Source organism: Physeter macrocephalus, chromosome 12 (assembly GCF_002837175.3).
Source record: "Physeter macrocephalus isolate SW-GA chromosome 12, ASM283717v5, whole genome shotgun sequence".
NCBI classification, from domain to species: Eukaryota; Metazoa; Chordata; class Mammalia; order Artiodactyla; family Physeteridae; genus Physeter; species Physeter macrocephalus.
Genome location: NC_041225.1, coordinates 84,399,073 through 84,420,532, shown reverse-complemented (window position 1 = coordinate 84,420,532; position 21,460 = coordinate 84,399,073). Strand labels below are relative to the sequence as shown.

The following is a 21,460-nucleotide window of genomic DNA, read 5'->3' as shown; positions in this document are numbered from 1 at the left end:
GCCGCTGAGCCCGCGCGTCCGGAGCCTGTGCTCCGCAACGGGAGAGGCCACAACAGAGGGAGGCCCGCATACCACAAAAAAAAAAAAAAAAAAAAAATCAAGCAAAACATGGGTTAGTAACCAGTAGGTACCATTCAGTTGACTTATGACTTAGAGATAATGTACTGATTAAGATCAAGATGCCCTGAGTATTTCTAATGTATTTACTAATTTATTAATGTTATTTATGGACGTGAGGCAGCAAAGAGAAACATAATTCAATACAAAAGATAAATAAATAGATGAAGAAATTCAGTGACAGGACACAAAGCATAGACAATTACAGTAAAGAAGGGGGTGGAAAGGACACGGAAACGGAGACCTTAAGGGCCTGTGTAATTATTCAACGTGAGCCACAGATTTCTCTGTCTAGGAGCCAAACAAGAGGGAACTGTAATCAATAATGAGACTCACAGTGTCCATGAGAGGCAAAGAGATCAATTGCACCGAATTGCATCCCCAAAGAAAGATATGTTGAAGTCCTAACCCCCAGTACCTCAGAATGTGCCCTTATTTGGAAATACTGTCATTACAAGGAATGAATTAATTGTAATTAATTAAAGTAAGATGAGGTCCTACTGGAGTAGGGTAAGCCACTAATTCAACATGACTGGTGTCCTTCTTAGAAAACAGCACGTGAAGACAAAGACACTCAGGGAGAACACCACATGATAATGTGTTGTTGACTCCAATGTCTGCCAAAAAATGCCTAAGATTGCTAGCAAACCACCAGAAGCTAGAAAGAGACAAGGAAGAATTCCCCTATGGATTTCAGAGGGACCATGGCCCTGCCGACATCTTGATTTTGGATTTCTAGCCTCCAGAAATACAAGACAACATATTTCTGTTATTTTATTTTATTTTTTTATTATTTTTTTTTTTTGCGGTACGCGGGCCTCTCACTGTTGTGGCCTCACTGTTGTGGCCTCTCCGGTTGCGGAGCGCAGGCTCAGCGGCCATGGCCCACGGGCCCAGCCGCTTCGCGGCATGTGGGATCCTCCTGGACCGGGGCACGAACCCATGTCCCCTGCATCGGCAGGCAGACTCTCAACCACTGCGCCACCAGGGAAGCCCCTATTTCTGTTATTTTAAACCACCCAGTTTGTGGTGCTTTGTTACGGCAGCCTCAGGAAATTAATGCAGGCATTTTACTTGTTTTCTTCTACTATATATCTGTAGTAATAAGCAAGCTGGTGATTTGCTGTCAGAATTTCAAATGGCCTAGCTCAGCCCTTGACCCCACCAAGACAGCTTTCTGAGTCAAACGTTTCACAAGGTTCTTCTGGAACTCCAGTATTGATAAAACTTTGGATGGTACTTAAACACTGTATTTGACTTTAAAGCAAATTGCATTGCTGAGGGACACTAGTATGGGATTAAAATTAATATCTAACAAGATGAATCGATAGAGAAATGTGCAAAGATAATTCAGTTTATCTATCAGCATCTTTTTTCCGGAACAAGATAAGTCTGGAAAATTTGTTCCTGTTAGCTCTAAAGTATCCATATTGACTAAATTCCAGGGAATAATGTATCATTATCTGTTCCAGGAAGGCAGGGGATTCCACCCCAGGAAGGCTTCTTGTGGCAGCAGGCAAAGGAAACAGGCAGAGGATGTAGGGAAGAATGATGAAAACAAATAGCTAGAAATCAGTGATATATCACAATCAATGAAATGTCATTCAGTTATTAAAATAATAAATAATGCTGAAGCTAAATGTCAAAAGATGGGAATACGATACGATGAAATATTTAGCAATAAAAAGGAACAGAGGAACAAACTGCTGATACAGCACCAGGGATGGATTGCAAAAAATATAATGCTGACAATAAAAGAGCACACGCTCTATGATTCCATTTATAGGATGTTTTCGAACAGGCAAAATTAATCTATGGTGAAAACAATCAGAACAGTGGTTCCATTTCTGGAGTGGAGTGGAGAGCAGGGTGGGGACTGATCCGGAAGGGGCAAGGAGGAACTTCCTGGAGCGATGAAATGTTCTATCTTGATAAAAGGGGTAGGTTACATGGTACATACCTTTGTCAAAACTCATCTACCAGTAACCTTAAGAGCTGTGCATTTCACTGTATGTAAATTATACCTCTGAAATTTTTTGGTAAATATTTGAATACAATGGCCTTTAAAACATATTTTCCTTTTAAAAATGTGTCATATGGTCATTGTAGAGATTTGGAAAAAAAGTTCTTTTTAAGAATTAAGAAGAGGGCTTCCCTGGTGGCACAGTGGTTAAGAATCCACTTGCCAATGTAGAGGACACAGGTTTGAGCCCTGGTCCGGGAAGATCCCACATGCCGTGGAGCAACTAAGCCCATGTGCCACAACTACTGAGCCTGCACTCTAGAGCCCACGAGCCACAACTATTGAGCCTGTGCGCCACAACTACTGAGCCTGCGGTCTAGAGCCCAAGATCCACAACTATTGAAGCCTGCACGCCTAGAGCCCGAGCTCCGCAACAAGAGAAGCCACTGCAGTGAGAAGCCTGTGCACCGCAATGAAGAGCAGCCCCTGCTTGCCGCAACTAGAGAAAGCCTGTGTGCAGCAACAAAGACCCAATGAAGCCAAAAAAAAAAAAAAAAAAAAAAGAATTAAGAAGAAAATCTGGGGGGTAGGGGGAGGGATAAATTAGGAGGCTGGGCTTAACATATACAAACTACTATGTATAAAATAGATAACGAACAAGGAAGGACCTAATGTATAGCACAGGGAACTATACTCAATACTATGTAATAATCTATAAGGGAAAAGAATCTGAAAAAGAATATATATATATTATATATATAACTGAATTGCTATGCTGTACACCTGAAATTTACATATTGTAAATCAACTACACTTCAATAAAATTTTTTTAAAGAATTAAGAAGAAAAATACAACACCCACAACTCCACCATCGAGAGTAAATAATTTTAATATGCTATAAGATGTAAAATAAACGTGTTAGCATAGCAAAGACAAGAGTGAATACATTAACTGTTCTTTATGTTCTTATTACTACTATTTCAAAACCACTGTCATACAAGTAGGGTCTAAAATAAAGTGATGGAAAATAATTGGGAATTACAATATTGTGATTATATTGTATGGTTTTCCTTCCTTTAAAGATGCCCTTTATCTGTCCAATAAATAGCAGTCATAATGGAAAAACAGGTTCTAGGAGGAAAGATGAGAGCAAATGAGGTAATTTTCCTCAGTGGAAAGCTCACTAAAGGGTCACTTGGTTACAGTCTTCACATGTAGAAAGGCTGCGAGCTTGTTCAGAACAGGAAGAGTGTCCCATTAATTATCGGTCCCCAGAGCCAAATACCATGCACAAAGTAGGGGCACTGTAAACATCTCTGAATGTTGTACATGTCCAGGGAGAATCCATCAAGAACAAAGGGATTTTAAAGGACAGCATAAGAGATTTGGTGCAGACACGAGTAAGCCCTTGACTGTCAGAGATGATGAAGAAAATTCTAGAATGTCTAATGTTAAAAAAAGAAGATGTTAAGAGTATATTACTCTTTGTTCAGGATAGTTTACACATCCATCTTCCTAAAGGAAAGTGTCTAGAGTTGGTGGAATGTCTAGTTCCTCTCCAAGTATGAGATTCTACTTCTATTATTTCTTCCTCGAAGACCAGGGATCAAGCGTCACCTGCCTATTCAGAAACTTTATTTGGGCAGGAGAAGGAGAGCAGGTGGCCAGCCTCAGGTACAGCCATGTTTGTAGCTGAAAGGCTCAGCTTCCACAGCAGCAGTGAGCTTTATGGAACTCTCAAAGGGCTCCAATTCCCTGCCTGTCCCTGAGATCAGATAACCAAGCTCTGAGGAGTCCAGTCACAGCAAACAGCAGGAAGCAGATGACAAGTGTTTCTTAGCTGATGAGCCTGAAATGATGGGGTTACACAAAGTGTGGACAGCAGTCATCTCCTAGTGGAGGAAGCTGTGGGATTTTGAGTTTTTCCTTTTTATTTGCCTACAATTTCTAAAATGAACATGTAGTGCTTCTGCAGAGAGAAAACTATAACTTGTTTCTGTATCTCAGGACGTTAGAAGGATTCAAAGGAGTCCCTCTTTGAATTAATTTTCAGGGTCATGTTACTCACCACCCCTGAAAGAAGTTAAAATGGTGTTTTCGAAAAAAGAAACTACCTTTCCATTTCCTCGTCCCTCTCCTCTGATGAGCAAACAACCCTTTGTATAAGGCAACAGTCCCTGAGTACACAGCCTGTACCTGTCTGCAGCTGGCACCAGGTAGGGTGAGGCACGTCTCCAACTTACCATGACTTTGACTCTATGTCAGGATCAGAGTTCAGTCAGCCAAGCAGAAGTTTCTCTGTGATAAAAACAGAAGGGACATTACTGTGATAAGAGAAGTGTCATTAAAATCATTAATCAGGATAATGTACAATTTGCACAAAGTTAAGCCACAGGGAAATAACACCCAATTTCATCAAAAGGCCAGTTATTGATTAGCCAAAGAGACAAGGGCCAGGCTAATCATTAAAGAGAAACTGTTCTAAGGGGCGAGTTAATTACGCCAGCAAAATACTGTCCTACCTGCTCTTCTGTTTGGAGATAACACATTACAGAAATGATTCCTCTTGCTTAGTTAGGGTGAGGTACATTGCTTGTACTCAAGCCAAACCTAGATTCTGAACTGGAAGCTCTAGTGGATCAGAAGAGGTGCCTCTCGGAGAGAAAAGAGAATCCGACTGCATCAGGGAAAAGCACTGCACTCCAGCCTTTACCCTAAATGAGGGAGTAGGTGTGTGTGCGCACGCGCATTTGTGTGTAATGACAGGCCACTGGCCCAACCAACGTTAGACTTTTCATTTCCCAATGACCACTTTCACCGCCACCATCTCAGGACTTACAGGGGCTTCTTCCCTTTAAGCTGCAGCCTTACACGCTCAGCTTGGCCCTTAGTTCTCTTCAACACCCCCTCCTTCAGCAAGAAGACTGGAGCCACCACACATTTATTCAGTCGTTTAGAATGCAAGAAATGTATCTATTGAAGGCAGGCCTCTGAGGAGCAGGCCGACTGCTTCCTGTTTCCACATCCAGGTCTTATGGAAAAGGCTCCTCTCCTGAGCACGTAGTTAGATCCTTGACACTCAAAGAATCATCCCAGAACCAGAAGCATGGACGTCACGTGGGAGCTTCTTAAAAGCGCAGAATCCCAAGCCCCCACTCCAGACCTACTGCCAGAATCTGCATTTTAACAAGATTCCCCGAATATCTGTCCACACAGTGGTCTGAAAAGCACTGGCCTAGATAACCCTGCCAGGCAGCCCTTTTCAATCGTTCACCCAGAATAGCTACATCCTTCTTGCCCCACTTTATCACCAACTGAGTCATGTTTGGCCACGTTCATTCTTCATCTTCCACTTTCTGAGGCTTAGCTCATTCTTCCTTGTTTCCCATCACTCACTACAGACTTATCTCCTATGACCTAGGGGTTAATCCCTTCCTATGGGGAATGTCCACTGGCTCTGGGGCACAGCCGGAGCAAAGGTGCAGGGGTGGGAATAAGCAGTGGCTTCAGGGACAAGAAGGTGATGAGGCTGCTGAGGCAGAGGGCTCATTACAGGGAAGGCTCAGAGATACAGGTGGAAAAGCAGGTGGGGAACTGATTACCAAGGGCCCTGTATGTGCACCTGAAGAGTCTGACTTATACTGTAGGAATGGGAAAACAGTGAAAAGGTTTGGGTTTTGCAGAGAAATGATGTAAGACAAAATATACTTCAGCAAGTTACTATACTAGAGGGTAGACTAGAGTCAGAGACAAGGGGTCAGGAAGGCTCGAGGTATTAGTACCGGAACAAAGATCTGCACTAAAACAGAGGCAAAGATCTGAGTAGGATGTGGCCCCTGGAATAGGAGATACACATGAGATATTTGGAAAGAAGACTTATTGGATTTAGTGGCTCCTAAACTATATGGATTTATTCATTCAATCACTAAATATTCATAACACACCTCTATATCCCAGACACTGTTCTAGTTGATAGAGATAATACAGTGAATAAGACAAAGAACCTGCCTTCATGGAGCTTGCAATGTACCAGGAAAGACAGACAACAAACAAACAAATGAATATGTAAGACAATTTCAGACACCAGTAAGATGAAGATATAACAGGATAATGGTATAGAAGAGGGACTGGCAAACTTCAGCTCAGGGGCCAAATTCTATTTTTCTACAGTCTACAAGCTAAGAATGGTTTTTTGCATTTTCAACAGTTGATCAAAAATCAAAAGAATAATATTTTATGACACATTAACATTATATAAAACTCAAATTTCAGTGGTGGCTTGAGCAAAGCTTTCTGGAAATACTGAGAGTCATTATTCAATGAGCTAGAAATGTTTTACTAAAGGAAAAAACTGTATCACACTTGAACACAGGGTGCCTTTAGCCAGACAATTTATTTTAAAACTTGGACAGCACACAGCATAAGTCCGTTTATATAAAGACAGCTGTTGTATATTTATTATTTACCAACTGAGTTTCTAAATAGATTTTAGAAATGAATGCAGTAAATGGCACCCTTTGATTCTTTCATTAGATGTCAGGTAATACGTGTAACGTGAACCCCCACACATGCTTACTAGCACAGTATCTGGCACCTCAATAACTCTTGGCAAGAATGGGGGAAGGAATCGAACACCCCCCTCTCCCAATACAGAATTTCTGTAGGCCTCTTCTTAACTGCACAGAATAATCAGCCTCCAGAGGATGAAAAGCCCTTCTACCTGAAATTCCATCCCTAAAAGGCCACCCACACGTCCGCAGGCCTGCAGAGCCAAGGATTCTTTATAGGAATCCTCTTCTGCCTCAGCCTCCTGGATTCATTTGCTCTTTCTCTCTGAAGGCCAGCCTACAATCACATAAACTGACCAGTATGACCAAGTTCACAATGACTCAGACTTTGTATTGGGGTTGTACAAGCTCCTTTGTGGCTCACAAGGGGGCAAATAATTAGCAACTTGCCTCAGTCTTTACATCTGTGACATGCAGACACACTCAGTTTTGGGTGTCGCTCAAATGACCTTAAAAGCATCAGGACTCTTCAAGATGGTGGCTGAAGGCACCATATGTTTGCGATGCCTTTTTAAAAAAACCTATGGGTTATGCAGTGGGTGGGAAACTGCATTTTCTTTATAATACGGGAACTCCTCACCTAGGGCTCAGGATAGGATTCCTGAAGATTTTAGGACATAGTTTTAGAGCAACTGAAAGAAAGCTGGGAACTAAATGTAAGAGACTTAACCCAATGGCAGTTACATAAGGGAATAATAAGTTATAAATAAGTTCAGCCTAGTTCAAGTAAGATTACATACACTTTCAGAAATAATTTATGATGAATTCATAAAGAAAAATTAGGTATGTCGAGAACACATCCCTACTGTTTTCCTGTAGGATGTCCAGAAGGATAATTATTACACTACCCTCCATTCTGCCCTATTGTATCACTGCCCGGAATTGGCAAGCCAGGTACTGACTCAAGCATAAAGTTTCTCCTGTCCTTACGGCAGACTGCAGGTATGTGAACAAGGCCCTGACTCCTGGTAATACTTCAGTAGGCCATATAGGCAGCAGTGTGGTGCATTCCTCCCCACTCACCCGGAATTTGGAAAGCAGGCAAATTAGACTGACTAGTAAAATCAGTAAATAATCATCAAAACAAAGATATGCGAACTCATCTCAAGAAGAAAGAATGGCTCCCGGGATGAAGCTAGCTTGCTGAAGGGTATTAGACATATTTAAAGAAAAATTGTGTCCATCAACAATGTAAGCTCAACCCAAAACCATCAAAGAAGAGTACTTTGAAATATTTATCAAAACCCTGGCCTCAAGAAAGGGTGGCTTGGCCCCACGATCAATGGTTCAGGTGTCAGACATTTCCCCACTATGAAGGTGAATTTTATCCATCTAAAACTCTTTGTTTTGATTCCTCGGTTGCCAAGCAACCTCTGGACTAGAGTTTGGCTTCCCATGTGGACCCGTCTACAAAGCACTGGAGTATGAGGATTTTTGTCTAAGTAACAGTTATATTTCTCAACATAAATAAATAAATTAGCGTGCACAAGCATGTGAGTGCATATGTGTGATAAGCCTATAAATATGAACCCGTCCCTGAGAGGTGAACCCCTTCCTGATGTGCTAACAAATGCAATTTCTCTGGTACTGCTGGATGCGGCACCATGATGAATACACCCCAGTACCAGATGCTCTCCTTGAGACCCCGACATAACTTGGCAGCCTCCATTCAGATTCATAACATTGACTCACATCCCAGGACAGGCAACCTCAACCTTCATTGTGAAGGGATCTGATGTCCTTGTGATACATTCTTACTGAATCCTTCTCCTCCCTGGAAGATCACATGTGAGTGAGTCATTCACCATTTTTCTGTGGTACATGTTTTCATTTTACATCCCACAGGATGACAAATTTAAACATTTAGTCTGTGGATCTGTGGAGTGCGAGTGGGCCCCACCCAGGCACTAAAGGTTTTTAAAACTGTCTATGAAATGGGAACATGAAAGCAACTCTTTTTCCTTGGAACTTAGATTCTTCTAAAGGTAAAGGACAGACTTCCCTGGTGGCACAGTGGATAAGACTCTGCGCTCCCAAAGCAGGGGGCCTGGGTTTGATCCCTGGTCAGGGAACTAGATCTCACATGCATGACGCAACTAAGAGTTCTCATGCCACAACTAAGGAGCCAGCGAGCCACAACTAAGGAGCACATGTGCCGCAACTAAGGAGCCTGCCTGCCACAACTAACACCTGGCACAACCAAATAAATAAATAAATAATAAAAACAAAGGAAATTTTGTTGCCGGGATGGCGTTTTCATTTTCAAACATTTAATCCAAGGCCAAGTGTGCAAGCTAAATGAATGGAAAGTTGGAAACCTATTTGCTAAGCAATTACAGGGAAGAATCTATTCTAACCCATCATGTGGCAAGTAACTTATTAACAGTCTTTTGTCCAAATTTTAGCCACTTATTCATAGCACTGTTGGGAACAGTAATAATAATTTCAATCCACAAATAATTAAAAAACACAGGTTTTACATATAATTTAAAACATCCCCACTCCTTCTCTACCATTCCCACATCATGCCAAAGTCTATTAAAGTTTTCTACTCTGATTCCTTTGTCCAAAAGGCAGGGAGAAGGAGGGAAGGAACATTTATTAAACACTCCTCTACATGATCTTAATCTACCCAGTAACCTTTGGAGTCATGATATTATCTCCACTTTACAAACCAACTGGGTGATATAATAATGAAAGCTGGCTATGGTGAGTTCTATATTGTATTAAGAGATAAGATTAGAAAAATAAAAAGAGCAATGAGGTGGCCTTAATGACTGCTGGAGAGCTGGTTGGGCCCTGCACTCTTAGTTCAATGCTTGCTTTGCTACATGTCTTTTCTACTTCACATAATACCTCAGTGTCCCCAGGCACAAGCTTCAAGCAGGGCACAAATGAACACATATTCTAATAAATTTTATAAGTGTTTCTCTGGGTACTGTATTCAGCTTCCATAGTATAAGGCTTCAAATTTTCCTAAGTAATTTTCTTTCATTATCTGAGTGACTCCAAATGCTACCTGTGGACTGGAGATCTTTGGAGTTCTGGTTGGCTGTCTTTTTTGTTGGTGGTGGTGTTTTTAAATTATTCTGCCTTTTAATTGCAGACAGACTGTTTGGATTCCCCTCGTCCTCTCAGGCTAGTGACCGTAGAAATAAGAAGCTGATGCACTGGTAACACCAATTCTTACTCTCAATCATGGAACTGATAGGCTAGTTTCACTGATGTTTCATGTTCATTCATTCAACATATATGATCTGAATGCCTGCCCCAGGCCAGGTACCATTCTAGGTGCTAAAAGGCACAGCTTCATCACCCCATCTATTCCCTTCATCCAGAAAATTATCCCCTGTGCCTTGTCTGTTCAAGAGTAGCCTAAGAGTAAAAAAAGTCCTGCAGGTGGTTGGCGAGAACTCTGCTGAACTTCCTTCCCACTGCAAGGACTCTACAACCTTTCTGAAGGCTCATCTCCTAGCCTTTTTATTTTTTTTTGCGGTACGCAGGCCTCTCACTGTTGTGGCCTCTCCCGCTGCAGAGCACAGGCTCCGGACGCGCAGGCTCAGCGGCCATGGCTCACGGGCCCAGCCGCTCCGCGGCATGTGGGATCTTCCCGCACCGGGGCACGAACCCGTGTCCCCTGCATCGGCAGGCGGACTCTCAACCACTGCGCCACCAGGGAAGCCCTCCTAGCCTTTAATCTTCTCCCTCTGGTCCTGGGGCTCACTCCTCCGTGGGACAGCCTCTACCACTGCTCAGTGGCTCAGCATCAGGAAAGCTGGCCTTGTATTCCTCGTCATGTGTGCTGGAGCTGGAGGGACTTTATTTTTTAATAAATATTTATTGACCATTTAGTTATACTGAGTGCCTAGGTCCTTTATCAGTACTCTATCTTTTCGCCTTCTCATTGTCCAGGGAACTGGGCATGATAACTTAAATTTTAGAAAAGTTAAGCATGATACCCAAAGCCACTCATGTAGTGGGTGGTAGGAGCTGGGTTTTCAGTCACAGCCGTGACCCTAGAGACCTTTATACTATACCATGTTAAATGCAGGCATGTGTACACACGTGTACCATTATGCATTAGGGCAGGCGTAATGCTAGAAGCTTCTAGAGTAATAATGGAATCAAAACTTTAAATTGTCACATCTTTTGCTGAGCTAAATGCTTTCTTCTTCTTCATGTCTTTAACAAGCTGGATGTAAAACAAAACAACAGCAAAAACATTCCTCTCCCAGACTTATCCACTGGAAACTAGACCACACTTTGACTGGCAGACAGCTCCCAGTCAACAGTGTTGGTTACAAGACTGTTGGTTATTTGAAGAGACCACATTTCTAACCCCACACGCCCCTGCCCTAGTTCAGCCGTCCAGCCTTTCCAGTGGGAGAACAAGGCAACGTGGCTCTGTGACATTGTCTCTTGGAGCTGACACGTGGCCAGAGTTGTGCCATTTCCAGCTGAGGGGGACATAAGGAGTCCATCCAGGCACATTCTGTGCCGCTCCCCCCATAACAGGGCCCAGAATCCTGTACTCAGTGCAGGGGTTCCAACCACAATATGAAAGTACCCCAAGTGCAGCCTGCTTCAGAGACTGACTGATGCATCATACCCTTGGGATAGTTTCAGTCCAGTGTCAAAGGCTTGAAATAATGGACCCATTTGGTTATGTTTATCCTAATGCCCACAATATTTAGACTCTCCAGTGTACACCAGTAGGGAGAGAAAGAAGGGATGCTAGAAATAGCTCTTCCGGCTTATGCTACGAACCGAAAACAGCATGGGCTTTCATTCAAAGTCTAACATGGATTTGGCGCAGCTCTGATATGTTTTCTCAAGCCCCAGATGGCAGTTCACTTACGCTATTAGAGGCAGTGCCCCTCCAGAATTAAATCACAACTATTCTTTTGATCTCCCAGAGTTGATTTTCCCCCATTTCAGATCAAAACGTCTAGCAAACCACAGGTGAGAGAGCAATCCAAGGCCATGATGTAAGTACACAAAGAAAGCGGGAGTAGAAATGGAGCGGAAATGCCTGCCCCAGAAAGAGCTCATTTCCACCAGTGTTGGATTTTAAGGGTAGAGAAGACTACAGAGAGCGCCCAGCCCACCCCTTCATGTAGACATGAGATAGCCCTGTCTACAGGTAAGTGGTGGGTTTGCCTCTGGGTAACATGCGTGGTAATAATGTGTTGGATTCATTCACTGACCCAAGGTCTGGCAGGTGCTGGCAGCATGGGTGAGACAGGTTCACCCTAGTACAGGAGAATCTGTGCCGTCCTTCTGATGGGAAACAGCCATGGGAAGGTCCAAATCTGAGGGTGGTGCAGCCAACGCCACAGTCCCACTGGGGTTTATTTCTCACCCACATAAGAGAATATATTCTCCACCCTGAAGTAGGCAGAGATTTCTTAGATAGGACACAAAAAGCACTAGCCATAAAAGCCAATATTGACAAGATTCATCAAAATAAAAAAGGTTTGCTCAATAAAAGACACTATTAAGAAAATTAACAGAAGAGCCATAGATTGGGGAAAAATATTCACTGCACATACATCTGACAAAGGACTTGAATCAAGAATATATAAAGATCTAAAAATCATAACACAAGGATGAACAAGGCAATTTTTTAAATGGGCAAAAGACTTGAACAGACACTTCACAAAAGATATATGAATGATCAATAAGTATATGAAAACATGCTTGTTATTGGTTATGCAGAAAATACAAATTAAAACCACAATGAGATAGCATTTCACATCCCCTAAAGTGGTTAAAAAAAAAAAAGGAAAACAAAAACCGGACACCATTAAATGTTAGAGAAGATATAAAGCAACTGAAACTTTCAAACACTGTGAACTTGAGAGAACTATTCGGCAGTTTCTAATAAGGTTAAACATAAATCTACCCTTTGACTCAGGATTCCATCTCGTATTTACCCAAGATAAGTGAAAACCCATATCCACCAAAAAACTTGGGCAAGAGTGTTCACATGAGCCCTATTCACAACTGCTCCAAACTGGAGACAGCTCAAATGTCCATCAACAGATAAATGGATAAACAAATTGCAGAATATTCCTGCAATGGAATATTATTCAGTAAACTACTGATATAGTGATAACATGGATGAATCTCTAAAATATTATTCTGAGTGAATGAAGCCAAATAAAGTGTTTATATGAAATTCTAGAAAAAACAAAGCTAATGTATAACGCCAGAAAGCACAAAAATGGTTGCCTAGAGTCGGGGTTGGCGGGTGGTGGTGAGGCAGAGGGGATATACCTGCCCAGGAGCATGAGGAAAGGAACTTTAGGGGGTGACTGAAATGTTCCTTATCTTGACTGGGGCAATGGTACCCAGCTGTATACATTTGTCAAAACTCATTGAACTCACCTCACACCCATTAGGATGGCTACTATTAAAACAAAACAAAACGGGACTTCCCTGGCAGTCCAGTGGTTAAGACTCTGCGCTTCCTCTGCAGGGGGCGCAGGTTCGATCCCTGGTCAGGGAACTAAGATCCCACATGGTGCGGCCAAAAAACAAAAACAAAAACAAAACAAAACAAAACAGAAAATAACAAGTGTCAGTGAAGATGTGGAGAAACTGGATCCCTTGTGTACTGCTGGAAGGAATGTAAAATAGTACAGCCACTTTGGAAAACAGCATGGTGGTTCCTTGAAAAGTTAAAAATAGAGTAATTACTGTGTGATCCAGTAATTCCATTTATGGCTATATGTATTCTAGGTATATACAATCTGGAAATATATATATATATATATATGTATCTTTCAAAAACATTGAAAGCAGGGACTGAAAGAGATATTTGTATATCCATGTTCACAACAGCACTATTCAAAATAGCCAAAAGATGGGGCTTCCCTGGTGGTGCAGTGATTGAGAGTCCGCCTGCCGATGCGGGGTACACGGGTTCGTGCCCCGGTCCGGGAGGATCCCACGTGCCGCGGAGCGGCTGGGCCCGTGAGCCATGGCCGCTGGGCCTGCGCATCCGGAGCCTGTGCTCCGCAACGGGAGAGGCCACAACAGAGGGAGGCCCGCATACCACAAAAAACAAACAAACAAACAAAAAACAGAATAGCCAAAAGATGGAAGCAACTCATGTGTCAACTGACAGATGAATGGATAAACACAATGTGGTACATACACACAGTGGAATATTATTCAGCCTTAAAAAGAAAGGAAATTTGACATGTGCCACAACATGGATGGACCTTGAGGACATTACGCTAAGTGAAATAAGCCAGACACAAAAAGATCAATACTGTATGATTCCACTTATATTAGGTACTTAGTCAAACTCATAAAACAGAAGGTAGAATGGTAGTGAGAGAAAGGGAGGAAAAGGAGTTACAGTTTAGTAGGTACAGAGTTGCAGTTCTGCAAGATGAAAAGAGTGGTGGTGATAGTCGCAAAACAATGTAAATGCACTGAACGCCACTAAACTGAACCCTTAAAAATAGTTAGAATGGTAAATTTTACCTTACGTGTATTTTGCCACAATTTTTTTAAAATATTTTTTTTCCAGTAAAAATTGAATTTTATTTTTTTATACAGCAGGTTCTTATTAGTTATCTATTTTATACATATTAGTGTATATAGGTCAATCCCCATCTCCCAATTCATCCCACCACCACCCCACCCCGCTTTGCCCACTTGGTGTCCATACGTTTGTTCTCTGCATCTTTGTCTCTATTTCTGCCCTGCAAACCGGTTCATCTGTACCACTTTTCTAGGTTCCACATATATGCGTTAATATACGCTATTTGTTTTTCTCTTTCTGACTTACTTCACTCTGTATGACAGTCTCTAGATCCATCCACGTCTCTACAAATGACCCAATTTCGTTTCTTTTTATGGCTGAGTAGTATTCCATTGTATATATGTACCACATCTTCTTTATCTTATGTGTATTTTACCACAATTTTTAAAAAATAATTTTTTAAAAGTGAACTCCTTAAAAAAAAAACCTCCTTGAACTAAGCACTTAAGATCTGTGCATTTTATTGTATGTAAATTATACTTCAATAAGATAATAAGCATGTCTACAGCCAAAAGTATATGATTAAGATAACACACACCTATACAGCTTTGTAGGCTGACAGTGGCCTCTCAGGGGAAGTCTGCTGCTGTTCTCTTTCATTTAGCAATACCCACTCAAAGGCAAAGCCCAACTCAGTGGAATCCAAAAATCCATACAGCTTTTGCACAGCATCACGGGTAAAACCATGGCTCCTCAGGGATAACAACTATTCAAAGAGAAAAATCTGTTCAGCATAGTTAAGCTTTGCCACAGGTTACACTGTTTTCCCGATCCATTTTCCGAGTTATTTTAGAATTAGAGGCCCTCAAGGAAATGTGAAAGGTCACTTAATTCCATGTTCCCCTTCAGAAATACCATAAGTAAACTATTCCAGGCAAGTAAGACTCTAAGACAGTAACCCCACTAGCTGTTCACCTAGGATGATTACAAACTACTGGTGCTGATCTCCAATTCTTGTCTCTTCTATCACCAGAGCTTCTGTATGTCCATCTGCACCTGGGTTACCCGGACCCCTCCTTCTGAATCACAAACAACAGGCCACATATTTTGAGACCCAAATTTCAAGGTTGACCAGTACTCTTGATCTCCTGTCTTGTCTCAGCCATCATAAATCTTAGGGGTAAACAAGGGGAGCACCTCATCAGAAAAAAGAACACTGAATCTAACATCTGGCCTTTCTCTTATAATCTTTCCCAGAGAAACTAAAATCCACTCCATCGTTCTTTATAAAATCCTTGTGATGCAGGAAGGGAGGAGACAGACGGGACCCGAATGAGAAACTATAGTACTGGAGGGGAATGACCGGTAAAGAGGCAGTGAGAAAGTCTGACGTGGCCAGGTGTCCTCTTGTCCTGCTAGGGTTTGTTTGCCTGTAGGTAGGAAAACAGGTATTATGCAGCCCAGGCCTTTCCTTACCAATACCACCACTTCTGTTTGCCATGAGGGAAGAAAACACTCTTCCTAAATGAACAGGAAAAGCAACTAGGTTTTCCTTCACAGATTTACACTGTTTCAACCTTGGAGATCTGGAAGCGAGCAGAGAATAAACACTGCTCTCTTAAATGTCACATCTTCTTCTGGCACCTCCATGCCCTGCAAATATGCAAGATCTAGCTCTGTGGGCAGTTCCACTCCCCCCTGGATCAGACACTCCCTCAGTGGGCCAGTGCAAGGTTCTATTTCCAAATCTTTCCAGAGTTCAAGCTGACTCTGAAAGAAGAATACAAAAACAGAACTGTTAAAATTCTCCCACAGTGGATGTCTGATTCACACAGGGAACTTGCTATTTCTGATGCCGCCTCTCCCAGTTTTTTTCATTAAAAACCTCACGAAGGGGGGCGGTGGTGGGATGAATCGGGAGACTGGGATTGACATATATACACTAATATGTATAAAATAGGTAACTAATAAGAACCTGCTGTATTAAAAAAAATAAAATTAAATTAAAAAACAAAACAAAACTCATGAAGGCACGGGGAGGCAATGGAAGAAACTCCGTGACAAAACCCAAAGCTCTAGGACTGACATGAGACAGTGCCAGATGCTGAGAGGAACTGAAACTAACTTGAGGCAGATGGAGTGTGTGTGTGTGTGTGTGTGTGTGTGTGTGTGTGTGTGTGTGTGAGAGAGAGAGAGAGAGAGAGAGAGAGAGAGAGAGAGAGAGAGAGAGAGAGAGTGGGGAGACAGGTTACACGCCTCCATCAGCTGTCTGATGTGGGGATCCATCCAGAAAACCCCAGCCCAGCCCAGCCCAGCCACCTGAATTGAGAAGCTGTGAGGTGGACCCTTAACTCACCCTACTCATCCCCAAACCAGGCAAGAGGTAGAGTAGAGGCAGGGAAAGGTGACCAGTGAAAAGAACCCTGGCAGAAATGCATCATTTATATATCAGAGAACCAGGCACTAGGGGTAGGAAAAGATGCTACCTCGGAGAGGCAGAAAGAAACAAAGAGAAAACCAGCTAGAGGTTGGAATTCGATCAGGCACTGTACAAACAACCTTCTCTCCTGCTTAAAGCTGATGCCAACACAAAAAGGTGTACAGGATGGGACCAAAGTGTCCCGTCCACCCTATCCTTGACAGAAATAGTCTACACCTGTGCCGTGCAATGCCATAGCCACAAGTGGTTATGAGTAACTGAAATGCAGCTAGTGTGACCGAGAAAATAACTTTAAATTTTGTTTAATTTTAATTAAGTTTAAAGTTTTAGAGGCAGTATAACATATTTTTCCATAACACACAGCTGCAATGTTTTGGTGGGGTCACATTTCACTTTAACCATTGCACTGTGCAGTGCGCATGTCAGGCACGTTGCATCTGTTCTAGTTTTACATCTAATCACACCGCCAATCCACTTGGTGTCAACGGATTGATTCACTTTCACTGATACTATCTATGGATTGATGCAACATTTTTAATGTGTTTATTTGAATATGTCTTGCAGACAGCATGAATTACAGTGATATCTATATAAACTGTAATTTGTAATCACATTTAAATACTTATTTTAATTATAACATTTTCTAGTGTGAAAACATAGCTATGGACACATTTAAAATTTTTAAATGAAGGCAGCTTACTGATGTGGAATTGAGTGGAGAGGCAGAAGCATTTTGACTGGCACAGAAAGGAAAAAGAGATTCAATTGGCATAAGAGTTAGTGAATTAACTGGGACAGGTGCAGTTTTAAAAGTGATATGCTGGGACTTCCCTAACGGTCCAGTGGGGAAGACTCTGCACTCCCAATGCAGGGGGCCTGGGTTCCATCCCTGGTCGGGGAACTAGATCCCACACGCCGTAACTGAAAAGATCCTGCATGCCACAACTAAAACCCAGTGCGGCCAAAATAAGTAAATAAATATTTTTAAAAAATAAATAAAAGTGATATGCTTTTCATTTTAAAGTCAAATCAATTCTAAAAAAGATGAACCAGTTTTTTCAATGTGGATGCAAATATTAAAGGAAAATTATTTTTTGGTACTTAAATTTTTGGGAAAACTTTTATGTGTGGTTGAAATAATGTGAGTATGTGAATCTACACGAAAACTAAATTTTATTAAATCTAAATACAGATCAAATATTTCTGATGAAACTTCAGCAATAGAATTCAGATGTTCTGTCAGTGTAAAATACACACTGGTTTGTTAAGACTTAGTACGAAAGGAATACTGTAAAATATCTCATTAATCATTTCTTACACTGATTATACATTGAAATGATAATACTTTGAATCTATTGGGTAAGATAATTGATATTACTAATTTCACCTGTACCTTTTTATTTTTTTAAATGTGACTACTAGATAATTCAAACTTACATTTGTGGCTCACTTTATATTTTATTACATACCTTGTGTAACAATAAATATGATAGCTATTGTTGAGCACTTATAATGTGTCAGACACTGTTCTAAACACTTTACGTGAATGATTATCTCAGATTATCTCTTTTAGATCTCACCAAGAAAATTATTTGTCTTCTTGGTGCCTTAATTTCCCCATTCGTTAAAAAAAGAAAGAAAAACACATTATGGTTGTATGACAAAAGAACAAAAGCCTCAGAATATTTAAAGGCAAAGCTTATCCCTGAAAATAACCCACTTAATTATTCATAAGAAACATTCAGGGAACCACTGGCAGAAGAACACATTCTAAATAGGAGGAGAAAATGATTAGCATAATAACATCAAGAAATCCTTTGAGAGTAAAGAGTTTGGCTTAAATATTCTGTATTCAGCACATCAAGGCTGAGATTAATTTTCTATGATCACCCTTTTCCTCCCTCCTGAGTGGCAAGAGATATATTTTTTTTTGGTTTAATTTTATAAGGAATTTACTCTTGAAAAACAGTGACTTTTTTTTTTAAATTTATGTTTGGCTGCGTTTGGTCTTTGTTGCTGCGCGCCGGCTTTCTCTAGCTGTGGCGAGCAGGGTCTACTTGTTGCGGTGCGTGGGCTTCTCATTGCAGTGGCTTCTCTCGTTGCAGAGCAAGGGCTCTAGGCGCGCGGGCTTCAGTAGTTGCGGCTCGCGGGCTCAGTAGTTGTGGCGCACGGGCTTAGTTGCTCTGTGGCATGTGGGATCTTCCTGGACCAGGGCTCGAACCCGTGTCCCCTGCATTGGCAGGCGGATTCTTAACCACTGCTCCGCCTGGGAAGTCCCGTGGTAAGAGATTTTATTTTTAAAACACTCATGTGTATTTAAGAGGGCTTACCAAATCATATCTTAATAATATTCTTTTCACTACTGTTTGGATTCAACTATTTTTTTCCCCCATAAAAATAAATCCTCCAGCAGGAGTCCTTCTAAAAGACATGGAGACTATCTGCAGAGATCATAAAAAATCTAATATTAACACCTTAAGAGGGACTTCCCTGGTGGTCCAGTGGTAAAGAATCCACCTTACAATGCAGGGGACGCGGGTTTGATCCCTGGTCGGGGAACTAAGCCCATGCACCACAACCACTGAGCTCACAGCGCCTCAATTAGAGAGCCCGCGAGCGCAAACTACAGAGCCCACGCACTCTGTAGCCCATGGGCCACAATTTGAGAAGAGAAAACCTCCACACAACTAGAGAGAAGCCCAGGAGCTGCAATGAAAGACCCCACATGCATCAACAACCCCAGTTCATGCTGCAATTAAGACCCAACGAAGCCAAAAAAATAAATAAATAAAAATAATAATAATAAAACACGTTAAGAGATCACAGAAAAGATAAAACAGAAAATACTGGGTAGCTTTTAAAAAATAACCTTTATTTATTATAAAATGTATGTGGAAGAAAAGTTATCATTTGGTTTTATTTTTGTTTTAGCAACCTCAGGATTTTGTAATTGTAACAATGACGTATGGACCCAGGATAGTTAGCATTAATTTTATTTGTCGCCTCTCTTTCCCTCCAGTTGTTATTATTTAAGTTGCCTGTATGGTCTTATAAACTTGCTTCCCAAACCCAGTGAGAATATGGGCAGAGGTTGAATTTTCCAGTGCAGTGCTAAAAATTACGGATCTTTCCTACAAATGGAAAAGATCAACTTTCATAGAATTTTAGAGACTATAAGGTCTTAAGTAATCACATCTATTTCCCCCTTTGATTTTATTTTGTAAATTATTAAGTCAACTTTAAGCACTGAAAAGGTCATTTAAAAAAAAAGTAAACTTACCATCAACTTTCACTTACTGTTTGTTCCAATCTTTTAGCACAGTTGTAATCACAGTATGTATATCATTTTATGTTCTACTCTCTCCTCTTAATTTTCCTAATTCTACACAATCATCATATTTATTTTACTAAATTTATATTCTTCCACTGTATTGATATAATTTATTCAATGTCCCTCTACTATTGGTTGTTCAGGTTTTTTTATGCTATGACTACAATCTTTAGAGTTAGCATTGTAGATTTTATTCTTCTTTTGACCTGTTCCTTGTGATATCTGATAATTATATTTCCAGTTGTCCTCCAAATTTAAAAGGATATCCAAATCCCAGCCAGCCATAAGCTTGTTTGCTTGCTTTATTTATTTGTTTACTATTTATTTGTAATTTAATATTTAGGAGGTGTAGTACTGAAGCTTATCGTTGGTTTAACTTGCTTTTTTGAATGAGTAGCAGGAATGCTCTCTTCTGTTTTTCCACTTGTATCCTTCTTTGTGAATTATTTGTTTGCATTTTTTGCCCATTTTTGGGATCTTGGTGCTTCACTAACACATTTCTAGAAATTATGAATATATTATAAAATTTAATATTTTGTATCAAGAATTTATTATGTATCTTTCCAATTTCGTATTCTCCTTTTAGTACAGTCAAAATTCACAAGAAAAATTGTAAATCATACCTTTGTACTTTGTACTCTTCCCGTCTTTTCCTTCGTACTCTTCCCTCTTATTATTACTTCAATGGTTAGAAAAGTCTCTTTTTTGGTGAAATGTTGATAATTGTTGAGCTGGGTGAGGAACAGGTATATGGGGCTTCATTTTACTGTTCTCCCACTTTGGGTATATGTGGGGAAAAGTCCATACTGAAAACTTTTTTTAAAAGTATCTCTTCCCCATTGCTAGAATAAGTGCTTTATTTTATTTCTACTAGTTTTTCTCCCACCCCTTTCATGTTCCAGTTGAGGAAACTCTTGCCCAGGAGGTTAGTCACTCGCTTACTATATGACTCATCCAGTTTTCTACCCACTAAACTTAGTCTTCTTTTTTAGGCATGGGGAAAATACCCAATGACACGGCTATTTGGAAAGAGCTAGACTTCAATTCAAGAAAGTCTGGCTGGAAGATCCCAAGTAGCTGGTGCTTTATCCCTACAAGGTAACTCCAACGCTGCTCCACCAGCGAGACATGAGGAGACCAGGGGTGTGCTAATAAACTAACAGCCGGCTCTCCAGGGAAAGAAAACCCTGGTTTGTCTCCGTTTCTTTGGTGTAAATATTTCCAACATGATCAATTTCAACTTAACTTATGTGGTGTCACTGAACTTGGAGCTGGGAATAAGTAGGCAGTAGTACACCATTATATAGTATTTCCACCACACAGACACAGGAGACCATATATAATAGTAAAATGTAGTGAAATAATTGGAAAGTGATGGAATGTTTTAAATAAAACTTATTTAAAAATAAATAAATACATAAAACTTATTTATAAATATGTCTATCTTAATGTAATGTATTTATGCCTAAGTTCATTTAACTGAATTTTTAAAAATTGATTTATTTTATTTATTTATTTTTGGCTGCGTTGGGTCTTCGTTGC

General features: G+C 40.8%; 1 protein-coding gene across 1 annotated transcript in view; it reads right to left on the bottom strand.

Annotated features, from left to right (window-relative positions):
* The window catches only part of ANXA4 (annexin A4), a 78,980-nt gene that overhangs the window by 48,149 nt on the left and 9,371 nt on the right, over positions 1 to 21,460 (bottom strand). The window contains exon 2 of the mRNA XM_024133523.3: positions 4,325 to 4,379. Coding sequence (XP_023989291.1) covers positions 4,325 to 4,327 — 3 coding nt within the window. The 5' untranslated portion in view covers positions 4,328 to 4,379. The remainder of the gene's footprint in view (positions 1 to 4,324; positions 4,380 to 21,460) is intronic.